We start from the raw sequence: 17,527 nt of genomic DNA, 5'->3' as shown, positions 1-17,527 counted from the left end.
CATGAGGTTGTTAAAGTAAAAAGATATAGATATAGTGCATCTTAAGATATATGTCAATGTGTGAAGCGTGGATTAATTATTGACTATGGAGTTCTTAAATTGAGCAAAACAAAAGTTGAAATAGAGTTTATTGAATAGTACGAGTCAAACTGAACCAGTTAAAAGGCGCATGGCGACGAAACTAAGGTTAGAATGACGTGAACTTCAGTAGTTAGGAATTCTGTAGGAGAGCCAACACAATGCCAGAAGGAAATACAAGTTGAACTAGTCCGTATTTACACGCTAGCAGTAAAATTAATCGTATACAACGTAGGACACCAATGTGGACTCGTTAAAGAGTAACTATAAACTTGAAAGTAGGGAGAGTTCCAGCAAACCAGAGATGGATGGAGCAGATCATCGCACAATTGGAGTTAGAAATCTGGAATGAAAGAAAAGGGAGGAAAAATAAAGTTATGTTACAATGAAAAGAAAAGAAAAAAAACAAAAAATGAAGGAGGAGGCTTACCCTTGGGACTAGTGTGAGGTGTTTGCTAACGTAGGTTGCGTGAATCAAACTGGCGAGTAACCTTATTGCTGCTTCTAGTGTTGTATGTATGTATACGTAGAGGTGGGGAGTGAGTCATGTGAGGAGGAGGGGTGACCGATTCCTTGGGCGGGTCGGGTATTCGTGGAGGGGATGTCGCATGAGAGGGCAGTAGAGTAGTAGTTGTTGTATTATTAACAGTTGTATAATTAAAGATTCTCGTAAAGTTATTATTATTTATATTGAAAAGAGAGAGTAGTTCTGGAATTTTCTCGATTATTGGACTTTTAATTTCTGAAGTATCATTTAAATTTTGATGTCTGTTAAAATGCTGGTCTAGGAAAATGTAAATGTTCTCAAACTCTGTCATAAGTTTACTTTTATTGACGTATTTCAAGATTTGAAGGTCTTTTTCAATTGTAGTAAAACTGTGGCCAGTCTCTTCCATATGGGTGCTCATGGCGGAATACTTTTTATGTTTCGAAGCGTTGTAGTGTTCAAGGTATCTGGTCAAAAAGCTACGTCCAGTCTGTCCGATGTAGGAGAATCCACAATGGGTGCATTTAAGTCTATAGATACCAGAGTTCGAGAATTTATTGTGATTAATGTTAACTATATTTGAATTGAAGAATATATTACGGTTCGTATATCGGGTTCTATAAGCAATATTAATATCGTATTTCTTTAGAGGGTTAGTAACTTGAAATAGGCCTGGATTTGTGTAGGTGAAGGGAGCATATTTTGTTTTTTTAGGCTTGTCCGGAATCAATTTCGTTGCGGTTTTTAATTTTATCTTGTTAATGATTTTATTAATCATTAAGGGGTTATAGCCGTTAATTCTGGCCAAATTCTTAATATAATTTAGTTCTTTTTTTGTGATTTTCAGTTGTCAGCGGGATTTTTAATGCTCTATAGACAAGACAAAAAAATGCAGCCTGTTTATGAGATTGCGGATGTAAGGAATAGTTTCTTATAGTGATGGGGGCACAAGAAGGCTTTCTAAATATTTGAAAAATGAACTTATTATTCTCTCTTGAAACGTTTAAATCAAAAAAGTTTAGAGAACCATTGATCTCGTCTTCCTTAGTGAATCTGACATCATTGTCAAGCTCATTAAGGGATGTTAGCACACTGTGACTATCGTTTTTCTGTGTATCTATAGTGGCAAAAGTGTCATCAACATACCTTAACCATAATTGTTACAATATTGTTACAATTTCAAGTCTAATGTTATCATTTTACTTTTTATTATGGCATTGTCACTCTTTTAACAATTTTTATCATTCAGCTCAGGGCCCTGACCTAATCTTTGTAAATTAAGGCTGATGATGTTCGCTATGTCGAAAGAAACATGTTCCATTATTTACGACACCTCATGTTTATTTTATAATTCAATGAGTAATGTATTGTATTGAGTAGGTGGTTGTTATTAAAAGGATTTTATAATTTTAATACTGGGTACTGGCCGCTCTTACGGGACTAAAGCTATCAAGCTCTGTTAAAAATAAGCTAGATATTGACATGCTGGAAAAGCACTGCAAGCTTTCAATTATGAGCTTCTTGGTAACTTCTTGGTAACATTACAGAAAGTGAAAATAGATTTTCATTATCTTAAATGGTTTATGAGTTATTTGGGGTGAACATCTAAGCTAACCAACCCTCTACATAGTATTTCTGCATAAAAATCTTACCTGGAAAATATTTAAATTACAGACACAAAAAAAGTTTTGTACCACCTAAGCACTGAACATTTTATTATATTTAAAACAAAAGTAAATGTGAGACATGTAAATATAACATATCTGTTATACTATTCACCAACAGAAAAAGTAAACTAATATCTTCAAGATCACAGCGCAGGGTCTTATTTTGCATTATACACACCAACCTCTGCAGCTTTAATACCCAACAACTGCCTGCTGTTGCAGAGAAACAAGCTTGTATTCATTTACCATACCAGCCTGCCAAGTCACTGCTGGTTCCATTAGTCCCATTTGCAGATTGCACGGCCAGTCAAGATTTAAAAAAAAAAAAAAAAAAAAAAAAATTAAATCAATTCCAGGCATGTTCATTAGAGTTTGTGTCCAGAGAGCAAGGAGATTACTTTAGTTGGGTGATATACTGGCAGAAAGTTACTGACAATATCTGCACACAATGAACGTGTGAGATGTCATCCATCGAGATAATTTATTTTTCAAAATACCAGTATATTGTTCCACACTGGATTGGAAGATGGCCCAGAGAAGGGGAATTTTGGAACTCACCTGTAGGAGGCATACACCCATTCCATGTAACGGCAACCCTAAACATTGAGGTTACAGTAGTTATTGCTTTACTCGCTGTACAATGAGAACCTGAGATGTGCAAGCATTTCTGGATTCTCTATAAGTATGTTACTAACTTGTACAGTGTTCACAGCATGATGCTACTGCTAGTTGCATGATGGTGTAACTTCAACCACAGATTTTGCATTATTTTTGAACGGTAGGGCTATGAGCAGATTTTGATTCTTCATTCATGGTATATGAAAGGGACTAATGTACTCTGCCAACATACTCGTAACATTCCTGTCCAATACAGGAGACTGCTAATGAGACAAAGAGGTGTTATTATAATGGTTAAATAATATTATCATTCAAATTATTTTTACCTGAGAACTTACACAAATAGGTTCAATTAACATATGTATGAGGCAAATCACCAAATTAAACTTCTATTCAATTTAGGAAAAAAAAAAAAAAAGTTTTTAAGTCACACTATGAAACTACGAAAAATACTTCTTTATTTATTAGACATAGTTCCTTACTTAAGCATATCCCCAAATACTTATTAGTCAACAATAGTCAATTACTTTACTCTAACCTTAAAACTAAACTAACATTCTGAGCTCATTTTACTGACCAAACGCAGTTCCTTTTCCTTTTCACAGATGCCTTGTTCAATGAGCTGAAGTTCCTGAGTCAATTTTTCACCTTCACTCAGAGCAGCTCCTTGTGAGGCCAGCTGAAAGATATTGCAAAGTACCATAATGACAATAATACAGAAAAATTATTAATAAAACTTTGCATATAATATAATTTTCCAGACATACCTTCAAATCATTTATCTTCTTCTGCAAACTTCGCAACTGCTGCCTCACTCTGTGCGATTCCACATAAAACCTGCAAAGGAAAATTTATCACAGTTCAAGACGTAATTATAAAACAATAATACCTTGAAAACATAAAATAACTGAGGTGAGATATTGATGATGATGATGCTTGTTGTTTAAAGGGGCCTAACATCAAGGTCATCGGCCCCTGAAGTGAGATATTAGATAGATGCAAATGTTACAATGATCTATAATGTCATTCTGCCAGAACTGTCACATAATTTACAGAAGTGAAGACATAACCTAAGAGTTTGTCAAAACTAACATGGCTCATGTACAAACTTTTAAACTAGAACATCCAGAAGCCATGGCTTCTTACTCTGAGCCAAATCTACTACCCCTGTTCAACAGAGATGCAAGTAACCTTGGAATTTCGTTACATAAGTGTATCAGTCCAATGTCTAGAATGGCTGTCTGTAAAGGGTACATGCTTTACTTAATAAGAATTAAAGATTGAGATATTTTCTTATTTGTAGTCTGGCCAAATGTTTTCAGAATGCCAATTTTTTCAGAATTTGGAGCTAAAGAATACATTCAATTGCAAATTAGAGCCTACAGAACTAAAACAGTAATTCGAAAAAATCATAAATTGATGGTTAAGGAAAGCATTGGATAAAATGTAATTTCTAAATAAAATATTTTGCCCAGCTGAGTGGCTCAGACGGTTGAGGCGCTGGCCTTCTGACCCCAAGTTGGCAGGTTCGATCCTGGCTCAGTCCGATGGTATTCGAAGGTGCTTAAATATGTCAGCCTCATGTCGGTAGATTTATTGGCATTACGTTTAAACTAAGTTCCAGCACCTCGGCGTCTCTGAAAACTGTAAAGTAGCTAGTGGGACGTAAAGCAAATAACATTATTATTATTATTATTATTATTATTAAAATATTTCAGTGGTTTACTTTTTGACAGTCATGCTTATGATCAAATTATTTCAATGTAGTACAGTATATTGGCATTTTGATTCAGACTTGCTCTTTATCTAGGAACCCCATTGTGAAAAAACTTGTACCTCCACTTACAAATTTGGATATTTTGTAACACCACATACCAGTGACAACAAACTGTTTTTAGTTAATTAAAAAACATGTCTATCACTACATGAGTCACAGGCATATTTGTGATTTAAAAAAATAAATAAATGATAACTAAACACATCCCAACTGTGTTACAATAGCAGTGCCATTACATGAGAATTGTGTAGAAATTATCTGCCAGTGCCAGAAAAATTGTTATCACTGAGAGAGACACTCTCCTCTCTACTTTGATGATTGACTTTCGTACACTTGTTTATTCCATTCCCATTAGTTATATTAAACCTCCTGAGTTTCTTTTCTCCTAAGTTTGGCCAAGTTCCTTGTCTTTTGTAATCTGTAATAATCTCCTTTCTCCTAAATCTACACCTCATCATCATCATCATCATCATCATCATCATCATCATCCTAAACCATCTCCAGTTTCCCGGGTGTGGTATATGAGCCTCCTCCATCTCATCCTGTCATTGTACCATTCTTCCTCCACCAACTTGTCCCAATCATGACCTCTCAGCAGTACATCGCTCTTAACTAAATCTATCCATTTCCTTCGTGGCCTTCCCACGGGTCGTCTTCCTTCTAACTTTCTGTCAAATTCTTTCCTTGCAGTTCTGTTTATTGGCATCCTCTTCATGTGACCAAACCACTTCAGTCTTGATATCTGAATCTTATTGAGGCGAGAATCATCTATTCCTACTTCTTCTCTAATTTTCTCATTCCTAATCTTGTCTTTCCTGGTTTTCTGGATCATAGTGCATAGGAATTTCATTTCAGCTGCCTGAAGTTTGGAATTGGGAACATGCATCATTTTCAAAAATATTTTTTTTGAAAAGTACACCAATGAAATAGTACGTAAACGTATTACACTGTGGTATGTTGCCTTGTTTTTTACCATTAAAAAATATTTAATAGTGCCTTTCCGCAAGGCGAGTGAAACGGCCTCTGACGTAAGCGGCGCGCTGTGACGTCACGATCCAGTACCGCATGGAGCTCTACCAGCCGTTGTGCATCAGCCGTTGCTAAAAGCCGATTGTTTATTATTCATGATCGCGAATAACTTCGAAATGACAGAAGAAAGGTTCAAAACAGCACAGTCAGACAATCTACCATGTGTAGATGTCATCATTCTTGAAAAATGTGACTTTTGTGGCCGCAGAAATTAGCGGATAACAAGCAAGTTTGTAAGTGGCGTCTTTTATATATGTGCAATGTACTGTAACCCATAGTATTAGGATAACAACGAACCTGGATAGATATCACATCACTTTCAACATTTCCTTCTAGACTGATTCCCCTATTAAAGAATAACATTACATTTTCGGGCTTTCAGCATTAGTAAAGTAAGAAATCGGATTTCAGCACTAACATAAACATATAGGTAGCATTATAGTACTAGTCCGCTTCTGTGGTGTAGTGGTTAATGTGTGCCACTTCCGGAGGCCCGGTTTCGATTCCCGGCTCTGCCATGAAAGTTGAAAACAAATAGTACGATGGCTGGAACGGGGTCTACTCAGTAGAAGGGTTTCGAATCCCACCTCAGCCATCCTCGAAGTGGTTTTTCGTATTTTCCTACTTCTCCTCCAGGCACCTAAGGCCACGGCCGTTTCCTTCCCTCTTCCTTGTCTATCCCTTCCGATCCTCCCATCCTGTTGAGCATAACAGGTGAGGCCGCCTGGGCGAGGTAATGGCCCTCCTCACCAGTTTCATCACCATACTCAGGACACTGCCCTTGAAGTGGTAGAGGTGAAATCCCTCGCTGAGTCCGAGAGAAAACCAACCCTGAAGGATAAACTAATTAAGAAAGAAAGAAAGAAAGAAAGAAAGAAAGAAAGAAGGAAAGAAAGAAAGATCATAGTACTGTAGGTCTTATAACCTATCATTTCTAAAAAAATATATATTTATGGTTGGGGCAACTGGCCTACCCACTTCCGGGGCCCATGAAAGAGAATTAAATATCTTTGTGGAGGGGAAAAGTTAAACATGATAAAGATAAATATGACTTCATCTAGTTTTCACAAGTTGGGCTGAGTGGTTCAGACGGTTGAGGTGCTGGCCTTCTGACCCCAACTTGGCAGGTTCGATCCTGGTTCAGTCCGGTGGTAGTTGAATGTGCTCAAATACATCAGCCTCGTGTCGGTAGATTTACTGGCACGTAAAAGAACTCCTGCAGGACTAAATTCCTGCACATCGGCGTAAATCGTAGAAGTAGTTAGCGAGGCGTGAAGCCAATAACATTAATTACATTTGGCTTTTAACAAGCTAAGCATATCAGGAAAGAAAAGTGTCCTGGTGACATTTTAGTCGCTCAATACAGGAATGTCTTTGGGTGCTGTGATTTTTACTTTTTTTTTGTTTTTGCTGTTTTTGCTTTACGTCACACCGTCACATATAGGTCTTATGGCGACGATGGGACAGGAAAGGCCCAGGAATGGGAACAAAGCGGCCGTGGCCTTAGGTACAGCCTCAGCATTTGCCTGGTGTGAAAATGGGAAACCACGGAAAACCATCTTCAGGGCTGCCAGCAGTGGGGTTCAAAACCTTCTATCTCCCGGATGCGAGCTCACAGCTGCGCGCTCCTAACCGCACGGCCAACTCGCGCGGTATTTTTACCCTTCGGTTTATTGACTTGGCTTGTATAACCTAAAACTTAGGCTAAGTTGGATAATATTTTAAACACCTACATCACTATTTTCACCTGTGTGCAGTTATGTTATTTATTTCATTAATATTATGATAATTATTATAATTGTGCATTGTTAACTTATAAGACAGCGCACTATGTGTTATTTCGTCTGCTAATTCAGTCAACCTGTACGATGACGTCAGACCAATGAGATCGCGTACTTGCGTGACGTGACATTTTCGTAGATTTTTATCATGTTTGGAGTTATTATTTGTACATTCTGATCACATTTTTGAATTCTGCACGAAATTTTGAATCAGATTAGCATATTTTTAATTAAAACCCCGGAGCATGCATGTTCCCTATTATCTCTATTGGTCAGTGTTGTGGTTTCGAGACTGTACGTAAGAATTGGTGTATAATAGGACTTGTACAATGTCATTTTTGTTTTCATGGGTATTTGCTCATCCCACAGCAGGTGTCTTACCTGGTGGTAAAATTGTGTTGCCTTACTGATTCGATTGTTCACCTCATGTTTTGCTAGGTTGTCATTTGATATAACGCTACCCAAGTATTTGAAAACTGGCACGCTGTCCAGTTGAGCTTCATTTAACATGACTATTGGTTCTGCTCCTTCCCCATACACTTTCATCACCACCGTCTTGGTCTTGCTGATGTTTAAACCATATTTCTTAAACTCCTCATTCCAGCTTTGTATTCTCTCTCCCAATTCCTCTTCTGAGTCACTCCAAATCGCAACATCATCTGCAAATGTGAAGGCTTTGATATCTCCATGTTCTTTCCTTTTAATTGATTTCATTACTACATCCATTACAATAATAAATAGAAGTGGTGACAATGAGCTGCCCTGCTGCACTCCTCTCTTTGTTTCAAACCAGTCCGACAAACCATATCCTACTTGAACATCTACACCTGTCAACCAAAAATAAGAATTCTCAGGAAAGGCACCTCTCCAATGATAAAGCTGGGAAGCAGAATTGGGCTCAACATAGGTTAAGAAGATCAAGATCTGGAAAAAGTGGAATTTATCATGAGAGAGTCTATGAAGATGACAGTGTGTGAAGATATGGAGAGTTTACCCTTGTCCTCTTGTGTTTAGATTTTTGTTCTTGTCTCTCTTTTTTGATGCGCCCATTGCCCATATTAGCTTGTCATTGTGTTTATGTACCCATGGCCAGTAGGCAGTAATGTTCGGTTTTTGAATGTTAAAAGCTTACAATTTATTAAAATTCGTATCCACCTTATTCAATACATTAAAATGTTGTTAAGATGAAATTACAACATATATTTTATCAGAACTAGTTTCAATGCCTTATTTTGCGTCATCATCAGCTGAAATACATTGTAGGAAATATTTGGCGAACATATAAGTTTATCTACGTCACATAAAATCAAATTTTAAAAACATATTGATGATTTAAAAACATGTTGTAATTAAACTATTTCAAGTCCATATTATCTAAGACTTGCAAGTATTAAACTTTGAATTGATAAAATCCGATGTAAGATAGTTTATAATATCGTGGGTTTAACAAAAACAACCACTGAAAACACAATCTTCTTAAAAAACATTAGCTCTGTTTGACACTTTATAAAAAAAAAATTCATGTAGAACTGTATTAAAACTAATTCAATAAAATCTTCAAGCTGTTATATTGTAGCAATCGTAGTGAGGTGGAAAATGAGAAGCCGGTGCTTTTAGATGTTAACAATTATCTCATTCCCAGTTCAATGCGGACCTGAAATAATAGGAAACCAGTAAGCTATCGCTTTGACCGAAAACGTAAAATTTACGTCTTATAACATAAACATTAATGTGACTCACCTCATAAGATCGCTGTCTTTGCGAAGCACCGAGTAGCTAAGCAAGCCTTGTTGTGTTAGCAATCAAGTGTCCAAGGTTAGTTTGGGTCAAAGAGGGGAACTAGGGGAACTAGGGGAAGAAGGGAGAAGCAAATGAGGGGCAGCAACCTGTTGGAGCTCCGGAGGGCGTGATCGTGAAAGGTAGCACGTAAAGCTATTGCGCATGATCAGAAATACTGTCCTATTGTCCAGTATATGTACATTTTTAAAAAACTCAACAAGAAAATAAAAAAGAATATTTGATTTTTCGAAAATTTCATTTAAATTAAAGTTTGGATTAAAATACTGATCCAAGTGTATATAACAGCCCTCCGTAACATCCAGCAAACTACCTTCCCCTAAGCTCTCCAAAATCTCAATGTCCTGTTCTATGGATGTGAGTTTATGTTTTAGATCATGTACATGTTGGCCAACCGCTGAAAATCTGTTATATTTTATTGCATTAATATGTTCAGTGTATCTAATTTTAAAACTTCGTCCTGATTGGCCTAGATATGTGCAACTACAGTCATTGCATTTAAATCTATATACTCCCGATTTGGTATAAGGGTTCGATCTATTAACTGAAGTTGCATTGTGCAATACAACTGTATTATTGTTATCAGTACGAAATGAAACTTTCATGTTATGTTTCTTGAAAATATTAGTAAACTTATAAATATACTTGTTATAAGTAAAAGTTGCGAATGACTTATGATTGGGTTTGTCCTTGACCAAAGTGGTTTGTAAGCGAAATCTAAACTTGTTAATAATACGTTCAATAAAGCATTCACTAAAACCATTAGCCCTAGCTATTGAACGTATTATATTGAGTTCTTTTTTCAAATTAGCTTTTGTCATGGGAGTCTTAAAAGCTTGTTCTACTAAACTATTGTATGTAGATCTTTTTTGACCCTGTGGGTGTTCTGAGTCCTGTCTAATAGTGACTGCCGTTTGTGTAGGCTTTCTAAAAATGCTATACTCTAAAGCAGAACCCAATCTGTTAATTTTCAGGTCAAGGAAATTAATTGATTTATTACTTTCTGACTCCAACGTAAACTTAATCTGCGTGTCAATATTATTAAGTACCTCTAGAGTAGCCTTTGCATCTCCAACACTTTCATCCATAATTACTAAAGTATCATCAACAAATCTAGCCCAAAACAGAATATTATCAAAAACTTTGTCGTTCTCCATCATGTATATTCTGTTTTGGGCTAGATTTGTTGATGATACTTTAGTAATTTTGGATGAAAGGGTTGGAGATGCAAAGGCTACTCTAGAGGTACTTAATAATATTGACCCGCAGATTAAGTTTACGTTGGAGTCAGAAAGTAATAAATCAATTAATTTCCTTGACCTGAAAATTAACAGATTGGGTTCTGCTTTTAGAGTATAGCATTTTTAGAAAGCCTACACAAACGGCAGTCACTATTAGACAGGACTCAGAACACCCATAGAGTCAAAAGAGATCTACATACAATAGTTTAGTAGAATGAGCTTTTAAGACTCCCATGACAAAAGCTAATTTGAAAAAAGAACTCAATATAATACGTTCAATAGCTAGGGCTAATGGTTTTAGTGAATGCTTTATTGAACGTATTATTAACAAGTTTAGATTTCGCTTACAAACCACTTTGGTCAAGGACAAACCCAATCATAAGTCATTCGCAACTTTTACTTATAACAAGGATATTTATAAGTTTACTAATATTTTCAAGAAACATAACATGAAGGTTTCATTTCATACTGATAACAATACTACAGTTGTATTGCACAATGCAACTTCAGTTAATAGATCGAACCCTTATACCAAATCGGGAGTATATAGATTTAAATGCAATGACTGTAGTTGCACATATATAGGCCAAACAGGACGAAGTTTTAAAATTAGATACACTGAACATATTAATGCAATAAAATATAACAGATTTTCAGCGGTTGGCCAACATGTACATGATCTAAAACATAAATTCACATCCATAGAACAGGACATTGAGATTTTGGAGAGCTTAGGGAAAGGTAGTTTGCTGGATGTTATGGAGGGCTGTTATATACACTTGGATCAGTATTTTAATCCAAACTTTAATTTAAATGAAATTTCCAAAAAATCAAATATTCTTTTTGATTTTCTTGTTGAGTTTTTAAAAAATGTACATATACCGGTCAATAGGACAGTATTTCAGATTATGCGCAATAGCTTTACGTGCTATCTTTCACGATCATGCCCTTCGGAGCTCCAACAGGTTGCTGCCCCTCATTTGCTTCTCCCTTCTTCCCCTAGTTCCCCTAGTTCCCCTCTTTGACCCAAACTAACCTTGGACACTTGATTGCTAACACAACAAGGCTCGCTTAGCTACTCGGTGCTTCGCAAGGACAGCGATCTTATGAGGTGAGTCACATTAATATTTATGTTATAAGACGTAAATTTTACGTTTTCGGTCAAAGCGATAGCTTACTGGTTTCCTATTATTTCAGGTCCGCATTGAACTGGGAATGAGATAACTGTTAACATCTAAAAGCACCGGCTTCTCATTTTCCACCTCACTACGATTGCTACAATATAACAGCTTGAAGATTTTATTGAATTAGTTTTAATACAGTTCTACATGAATTTTTTTTTTATAAAGTGTCAAACAGAGCTAATGTTTTTTAAGAAGATTGTGTTTTCAGTGGTTGTTTTTGTTAAACCCACGATATTATAAACTATCTTACATCGGATTTTATCAATTCAAAGTTTAATACTTGCAAGTCTTAGATAATATGGACTTGAAATAGTTTAATTACAACATGTTTTTAAATCATCAGTATGTTTTTAAAATTTGATTTTATGTGACGTAGATAAACTTATATGTTTGCCAAATATTTCCTACAATGTATTTCAGGTGATGATGACGCAAAATAAGGCATTGAAACTAGTTCTGATAAAATATATGTTGTAATTTCATCTTAACAACATTTTAATGTACTGAATAAGGTGGATACAAATTTTAATAAATTGTAATCTTGGTTCAATACAGACGAATTATGAAATTTATCTACTTAACTGTTAAAAGCTTAGCATAAAATCGTGAAAAATCGTATATACATATCCCATTATGGCAATCCATATCACATACAAGTGTTAAGCTATTAGCCCCAGTTAAGAACTGCTGGTACATCGAAAACACTGTGTTGAACATTAAAGCTTGAATTCTCTTCACCAAACAAAAACGAAAAATAATTCATACAGTAGAGGGTTAATATAATAGACCCAGAAATATCTATGCAACACACTTAAGGAAACTGAACTGATTTAGATGGTGGAGGGAGAAGCTAAATAACTCTGGACTTTTATTTACCATTTGACAAAGATCCATAAAACTAATCACCTGTCTATGAGAGGAACTACATTCATTTGTAAAAAGAATTGTGAACCACGAACGAATTGCACAAGTACAATGAAGGTCGCCACACAGAATCGTTACTTGCATTTAACGCCAACTACTTGCGCGGAAGTGCCACTAAGGGGCGTGCGCGGCCCTCGCTCATTCAGAGATGCAAAACATCAAATAAGGCCTTAGTAACAGTGATAGCTGTGTGAGCCACATGCTGTGCCCCAACAGAACATTCAACAAGCCTTTCAACAGCCAGACAAGTTTGAGAGAGGACATATAATTGGACTAAACGAGGCAGATTGGAAGTTTCAGCACAGTGTTTGCTACTTCAACTGTTCTGACTACACTGATAAAGGGTGTTGGACGCAGTAGTATACATACATATTGAGAAGGCGCAGGTTGACCCCAGCAGTCCACCAGCGGGGAGGATTGTTTCATCGTGTGGCAGGCTGTAAGAACTCCATGGGAGTTGCTGCACACAAACCAGACACATGCAACAACAGCTAGGGATATGCCAGTGTTCATTAAGTGATGGTACATATCACATCTCCACGCTGGATTTAATACAGCATATTATTATTATTGTTGTTGTTGTTATTATTATTATCATGATAATGATCATTATTATTATATTGGTGTATTAAGGTCAGAATATTTAAAGCTGGAAGGTCTCCGCGTTAGATATTAGTAATTTGTTTTGTTCAGGCAGTTGGAAAACACACAGCTATTTCCAAGTATGGAGAAACATCAGAGAGAAACTTTAGTGAGTCACAAGGAGAGTCCAGGCCTTGGTGGACGTGGTCAAGTTATAGACACCAGCTACCAATGTTACCATGGCACTGGATATCTCTTGCTCATGACTGGATAGATGGGCTGGAAAGAACTAGGATATTAAAATTTAATTTTTTCATAATTTGTAGGAACTTGGATAACGAGAAGGTGATGGGGAGGAGAAACCTGAGATACTTTTGAGGAATGTGATTAAGGAACATTACAATGGAACATGACAGTGAACATTAACGAGTGTACGTTTGATTATGGACGAATGGAGTAGTGTTGCTGTTGTGCTAAGGTACTGATCTTGGTATTCATATCTTATAGTAACTTTTGTTAATCTATGACTTGGTTTCAAGACATAGACTAACAGTGTGTTTGTGCAAGATAAAGTGTCTCCAAAACTAGTGTAAAAAGAGGTACAGTATCAAAGTGATATACCATGTATTGATGGTGATAGCCTGCAATTTGTGTTGATACAGAAATACAGTGAAGGGCAATTTATCTAAATATATTCTTTTGATCATTGGGCTCACTACAAATGGTAGCAGAGTCCTCGGTGTCATTTTCCCACTGCTTTTCCTTTTATTCTAGGATTGCTGAATGTAAATAATGAGTCTTTCAGCAGTTGTAAATGTTTATTGAGTGTGTTGCTATCTTATATGTATTGTGTGATGAAGAAGTAATTTTGTACAGATAATGGATTTTTTTTTTTTTTTGCTAGTGGCTTTACGTCGCACCGACACAGGTAGGTCTTATGGCGATGATAGATAATGGTTAGATCTGAATATAGATGGTTTATTTTCAATTAATGGAGAAGTTATTGGAGAACCTAGGTGCAGTTCCTACCTGCTTATTCGTTTTTAGGAGATTATGCAAGACCCAATTTTTCAGTTCTATGAACACAACCCAAGTGGAATCTTTTATGCTCTATCATTTATTATTAGTTATTAATATTCTAAAATAGAGGGATCCTATGGTGACCCCTGGTGCCCATTTACCTGCGTTTTTGACAAATTATATTATTATTATCATCAGTATCATCGTTTATTTATTTATTCACTTACTTTGAATTTTATTTCATTGCAAGTTGCTAAGTGGAATTTGCACTCAATTATGCTACAAAAGTCAATATTGTGATCAATGAAGTTTTATATTTATTTATATTACAATTAGCATCGAACAGTAGGTCAGATATTTTAAGTAGATTACAAATGTCACCAAACAGTGGAGCAATAGTTAGTGGTTTATTACAATCTGTACCATATCCAGGAGGCAAGCAGAGCAGAATATGTCATTATGGCATCCCTTACAATGTCCACCATTAGGGCTTGTGCATTGGTAACGAGTGGTATTCAGGGACAAATAACGGTTCTGTCTGGACACAGATGACCACTGAATTCAAGTCTAGAGATCCTTGCTAGTGTAGTGATCCATGTTTCATTGTAGAGGTGCACACCATCCCAATGAAATATGACATAGTGTTGAGTGCCTTTTTCTACTATTCCTGCTCCCCACAGGCGATGATTGATACGTCCCAAGATATTCTGTGACCACATGTTCATCCTTTCCTACCCCATTTTCCAGCAGAATAATACCAGGCCTCTCAGCACGTGTATCTCTAGCTTGCCTTTGTGATGCCAACTCATCTTCTTGGTCGGCAAGGTCTCCAGACCTCTCATCAAAAAGAAAAAAAGAGACCAGATTGGAATTAAAATTCATCCAGTGGAAACGAGGACAGATTTGGTGGCGATATTTGTTTTAAGAGGAAATAAAACTGGGTAACCATTCTCTCTTAAAACTATCACAGATATTTTCATGCATTTAAGAAATTGTGTTACGAGAAACTTCTATTACACTCTCTCAAAAGACTCTTACAGACACTTTAAGTGCGCCTGCGCTGTGAGTTGAGTGTATTGTTTCTACATTGGTTGTTCCCCCTCCTGTCCCTTCCCCTTCCCTTCTCAAACGTATTCTTGGTGGCTGGTTGTATTCAGCGTTAGATTCTCACTAATTATTTGTCGCTCTCTAGAGCAACTACTGGGAGGTTCCTTTCGAACCCAAGGCTTCTGGGCTGCGAACATCGGAGCGTAAGTCGTGAGTGAATATTGCATGTGTGTATTGAGTGAGAGGTTAATGCTTGTGGCCACGAATGGGCGTGTAAGTGGATTAGAGTTGTGCTTCTGTGTGTCCTGTGCTGTGTGGATGGGCCGGGTTCGTAGTCCAGTGGCCTATGGCCAGTTGAAGGCCGTTTCTTTTTCTTTAATGTTAACGTTTAATAATACTTTCTAGTACTACTTGTTTCCATTATATTTTCTGGGGATAATAGATCTTCTGTTTTCTCTTGTATGTAAGAGGCCAATAGAAGTTTATTGGTTTACTTTTGAAAGAGTGCTTCAGTTATAATGTTGTACATATGTTGTTGTCAGTGAATAAAAGACGGATGGATTTACAGATGGAAAGCTCCCTAACCTCGGTCCACCTAGCTTCCTCTCTGGGCATGTTCCTATTTTTCTAGGCCCTAATGCTAGCACCTTCTCAGGTGGTAGCGTCATAGCGTGGTTTCCATCAGTAAATTCAGTCTTGTCTATTATTCTTTCGTATTTAAAGGAGCAATTATGACTGATACTAGTAAAGATGCACAAGGGTCAATAGGACCCGTTAATGACGATAATATACGCGACTGTTTCGGTCTCGAATTGCTACGAATCGAGGAGCTGGGATATGAACTGTGTATTAGGGGCGTTTCTCCTGCCAGTACATTAGACGATAATATTAGACTTCTTCGTTCCTCGTTATGTAACCCTGTTAGTTTATAGAGCTGTCAACCTTCCATTGTTCTTGAGAGTGCGTAAGGTCGTACCGGGGTTTCGCTGTCTCAAATAGAGTCCACGTTGGACGAGTTTAGTCAAGGTCAAAGTGATGTCACACGAAAGCAGATTCGTCGTATTAAAGCTTGCCTGCTTCATTACAGGAACCGTGTGTCTGATCTCCAGGCATTATTTGGTGATAGTATGGGCGATGATGTGAAAACCTTATTAGTTTTGTGGTCGAATAAAATTAAGACTCTTTTGGGGATGGGAGATAGCTTGTTTTCTGTCCCCGTTGAAAATAAGCCTGCTGATGTTGCTCAACTTACTGAACAGGGACTTTCACAACCACCACCTGGTCACCCCATTTCATCCGGCAATGATTCATGTGCGACAGAGAATATTTCTTCAGTCGTTAATTTTGCAAAGCTACCACATCCGCTGCAATTACTTATTAAAGGGATGAAGTCTTATTCTATTGACTCTATCGAACAAGTAATTGAGTTCCTGCACACTCTAATTGAATTTCTCGAACATAGTGTTGTATATGGTGTCAAAGATGATCTGATATTTCAAATAATTTATCTGTATGCTTCTGGAAACTTAGCCAGTCGCATAGCTGTGGCTATGTCTGAACGTGATTCTCTTGGGGATTTCCACGCGAAACTGTTACGTGAATGTATTCCTACCAGAGCACTATCATCTCTAGTGCAGCGACATTTCTTTCGAGTACAACGAAGTAATGAATCACTCTCAGAGTACGTTTGGGACATTAAAATGTTTTCGAGAGTTTTCCGCTTGAAATATTCGGAAGGTGAGATTGTGAGTTCTATTGTTGAAGGTCTGACGCCCGAGTATAGGTCTTATTTATAATTTTCATCATGGCCTAATTCTTTCCTTGAGCTAGAAAACGCTTGTGTTGTGGCAGAAGGAGTGAAATATGCGGACTCACTCCGTAATATCGATAGACCGTCATCTAGTAGCGCTTTTGTCTCCGTTTCACCTTCTGTAGACAAAACATGACGTTGTTTCCTGTGTAAATCGGCTGATCATCTACGAAATGCTTGTCATCGGCGGCAGTTTTCTAAACCTAGCAGTAGTGACTCCGGTTCTCAGCCCGTAGAAAGTAAGTGTTATGAGTGTGGGTCTAACACACATGTACGTCCTAATTGTCCTGTACTTCAACGAAATCGTACCCAATCATCTACAGGTGATCGTGCCAACAGGAGTTAACTAGGAAAGCTATCATGTGACAGAGTAGCAGAAGGAGTGCCAGACGCACTCAACGGTCATTCGCCGATGTTCATTCCTGAAACTGAAGGTTGCTCTGATCTTTCAAGTTTGTTTGAAAGCCGTTTGTTTGGGTCTCCTA

At 37.1% G+C, this 17,527-nt stretch overlaps 1 protein-coding gene across 1 annotated transcript in view; it reads right to left on the bottom strand.

Moving 5' to 3' along the window:
• roq (roquin) overlaps positions 1-17,527 on the bottom strand; it is a 255,087-nt gene that overhangs the window by 9,611 nt on the left and 227,949 nt on the right. The window contains exons 15-16 of the mRNA XM_067145048.2: positions 3,618-3,687; positions 3,428-3,529 (exon numbers count right to left, since the gene is read on the bottom strand). Of these exons, the coding sequence (XP_067001149.1) occupies positions 3,428-3,529; positions 3,618-3,687 (172 nt within the window). The remainder of the gene's footprint in view (positions 1-3,427; positions 3,530-3,617; positions 3,688-17,527) is intronic.

The sequence above is a fragment of the Anabrus simplex genome, chromosome 4, assembly GCF_040414725.1.
Source record: "Anabrus simplex isolate iqAnaSimp1 chromosome 4, ASM4041472v1, whole genome shotgun sequence".
Lineage (NCBI taxonomy): Eukaryota > Metazoa > Arthropoda > Insecta > Orthoptera > Tettigoniidae > Anabrus > Anabrus simplex.
The sequence above is the reverse complement of the archived record's forward strand: the minus strand, read 5'-3'. Positions and strand labels throughout refer to the sequence as shown.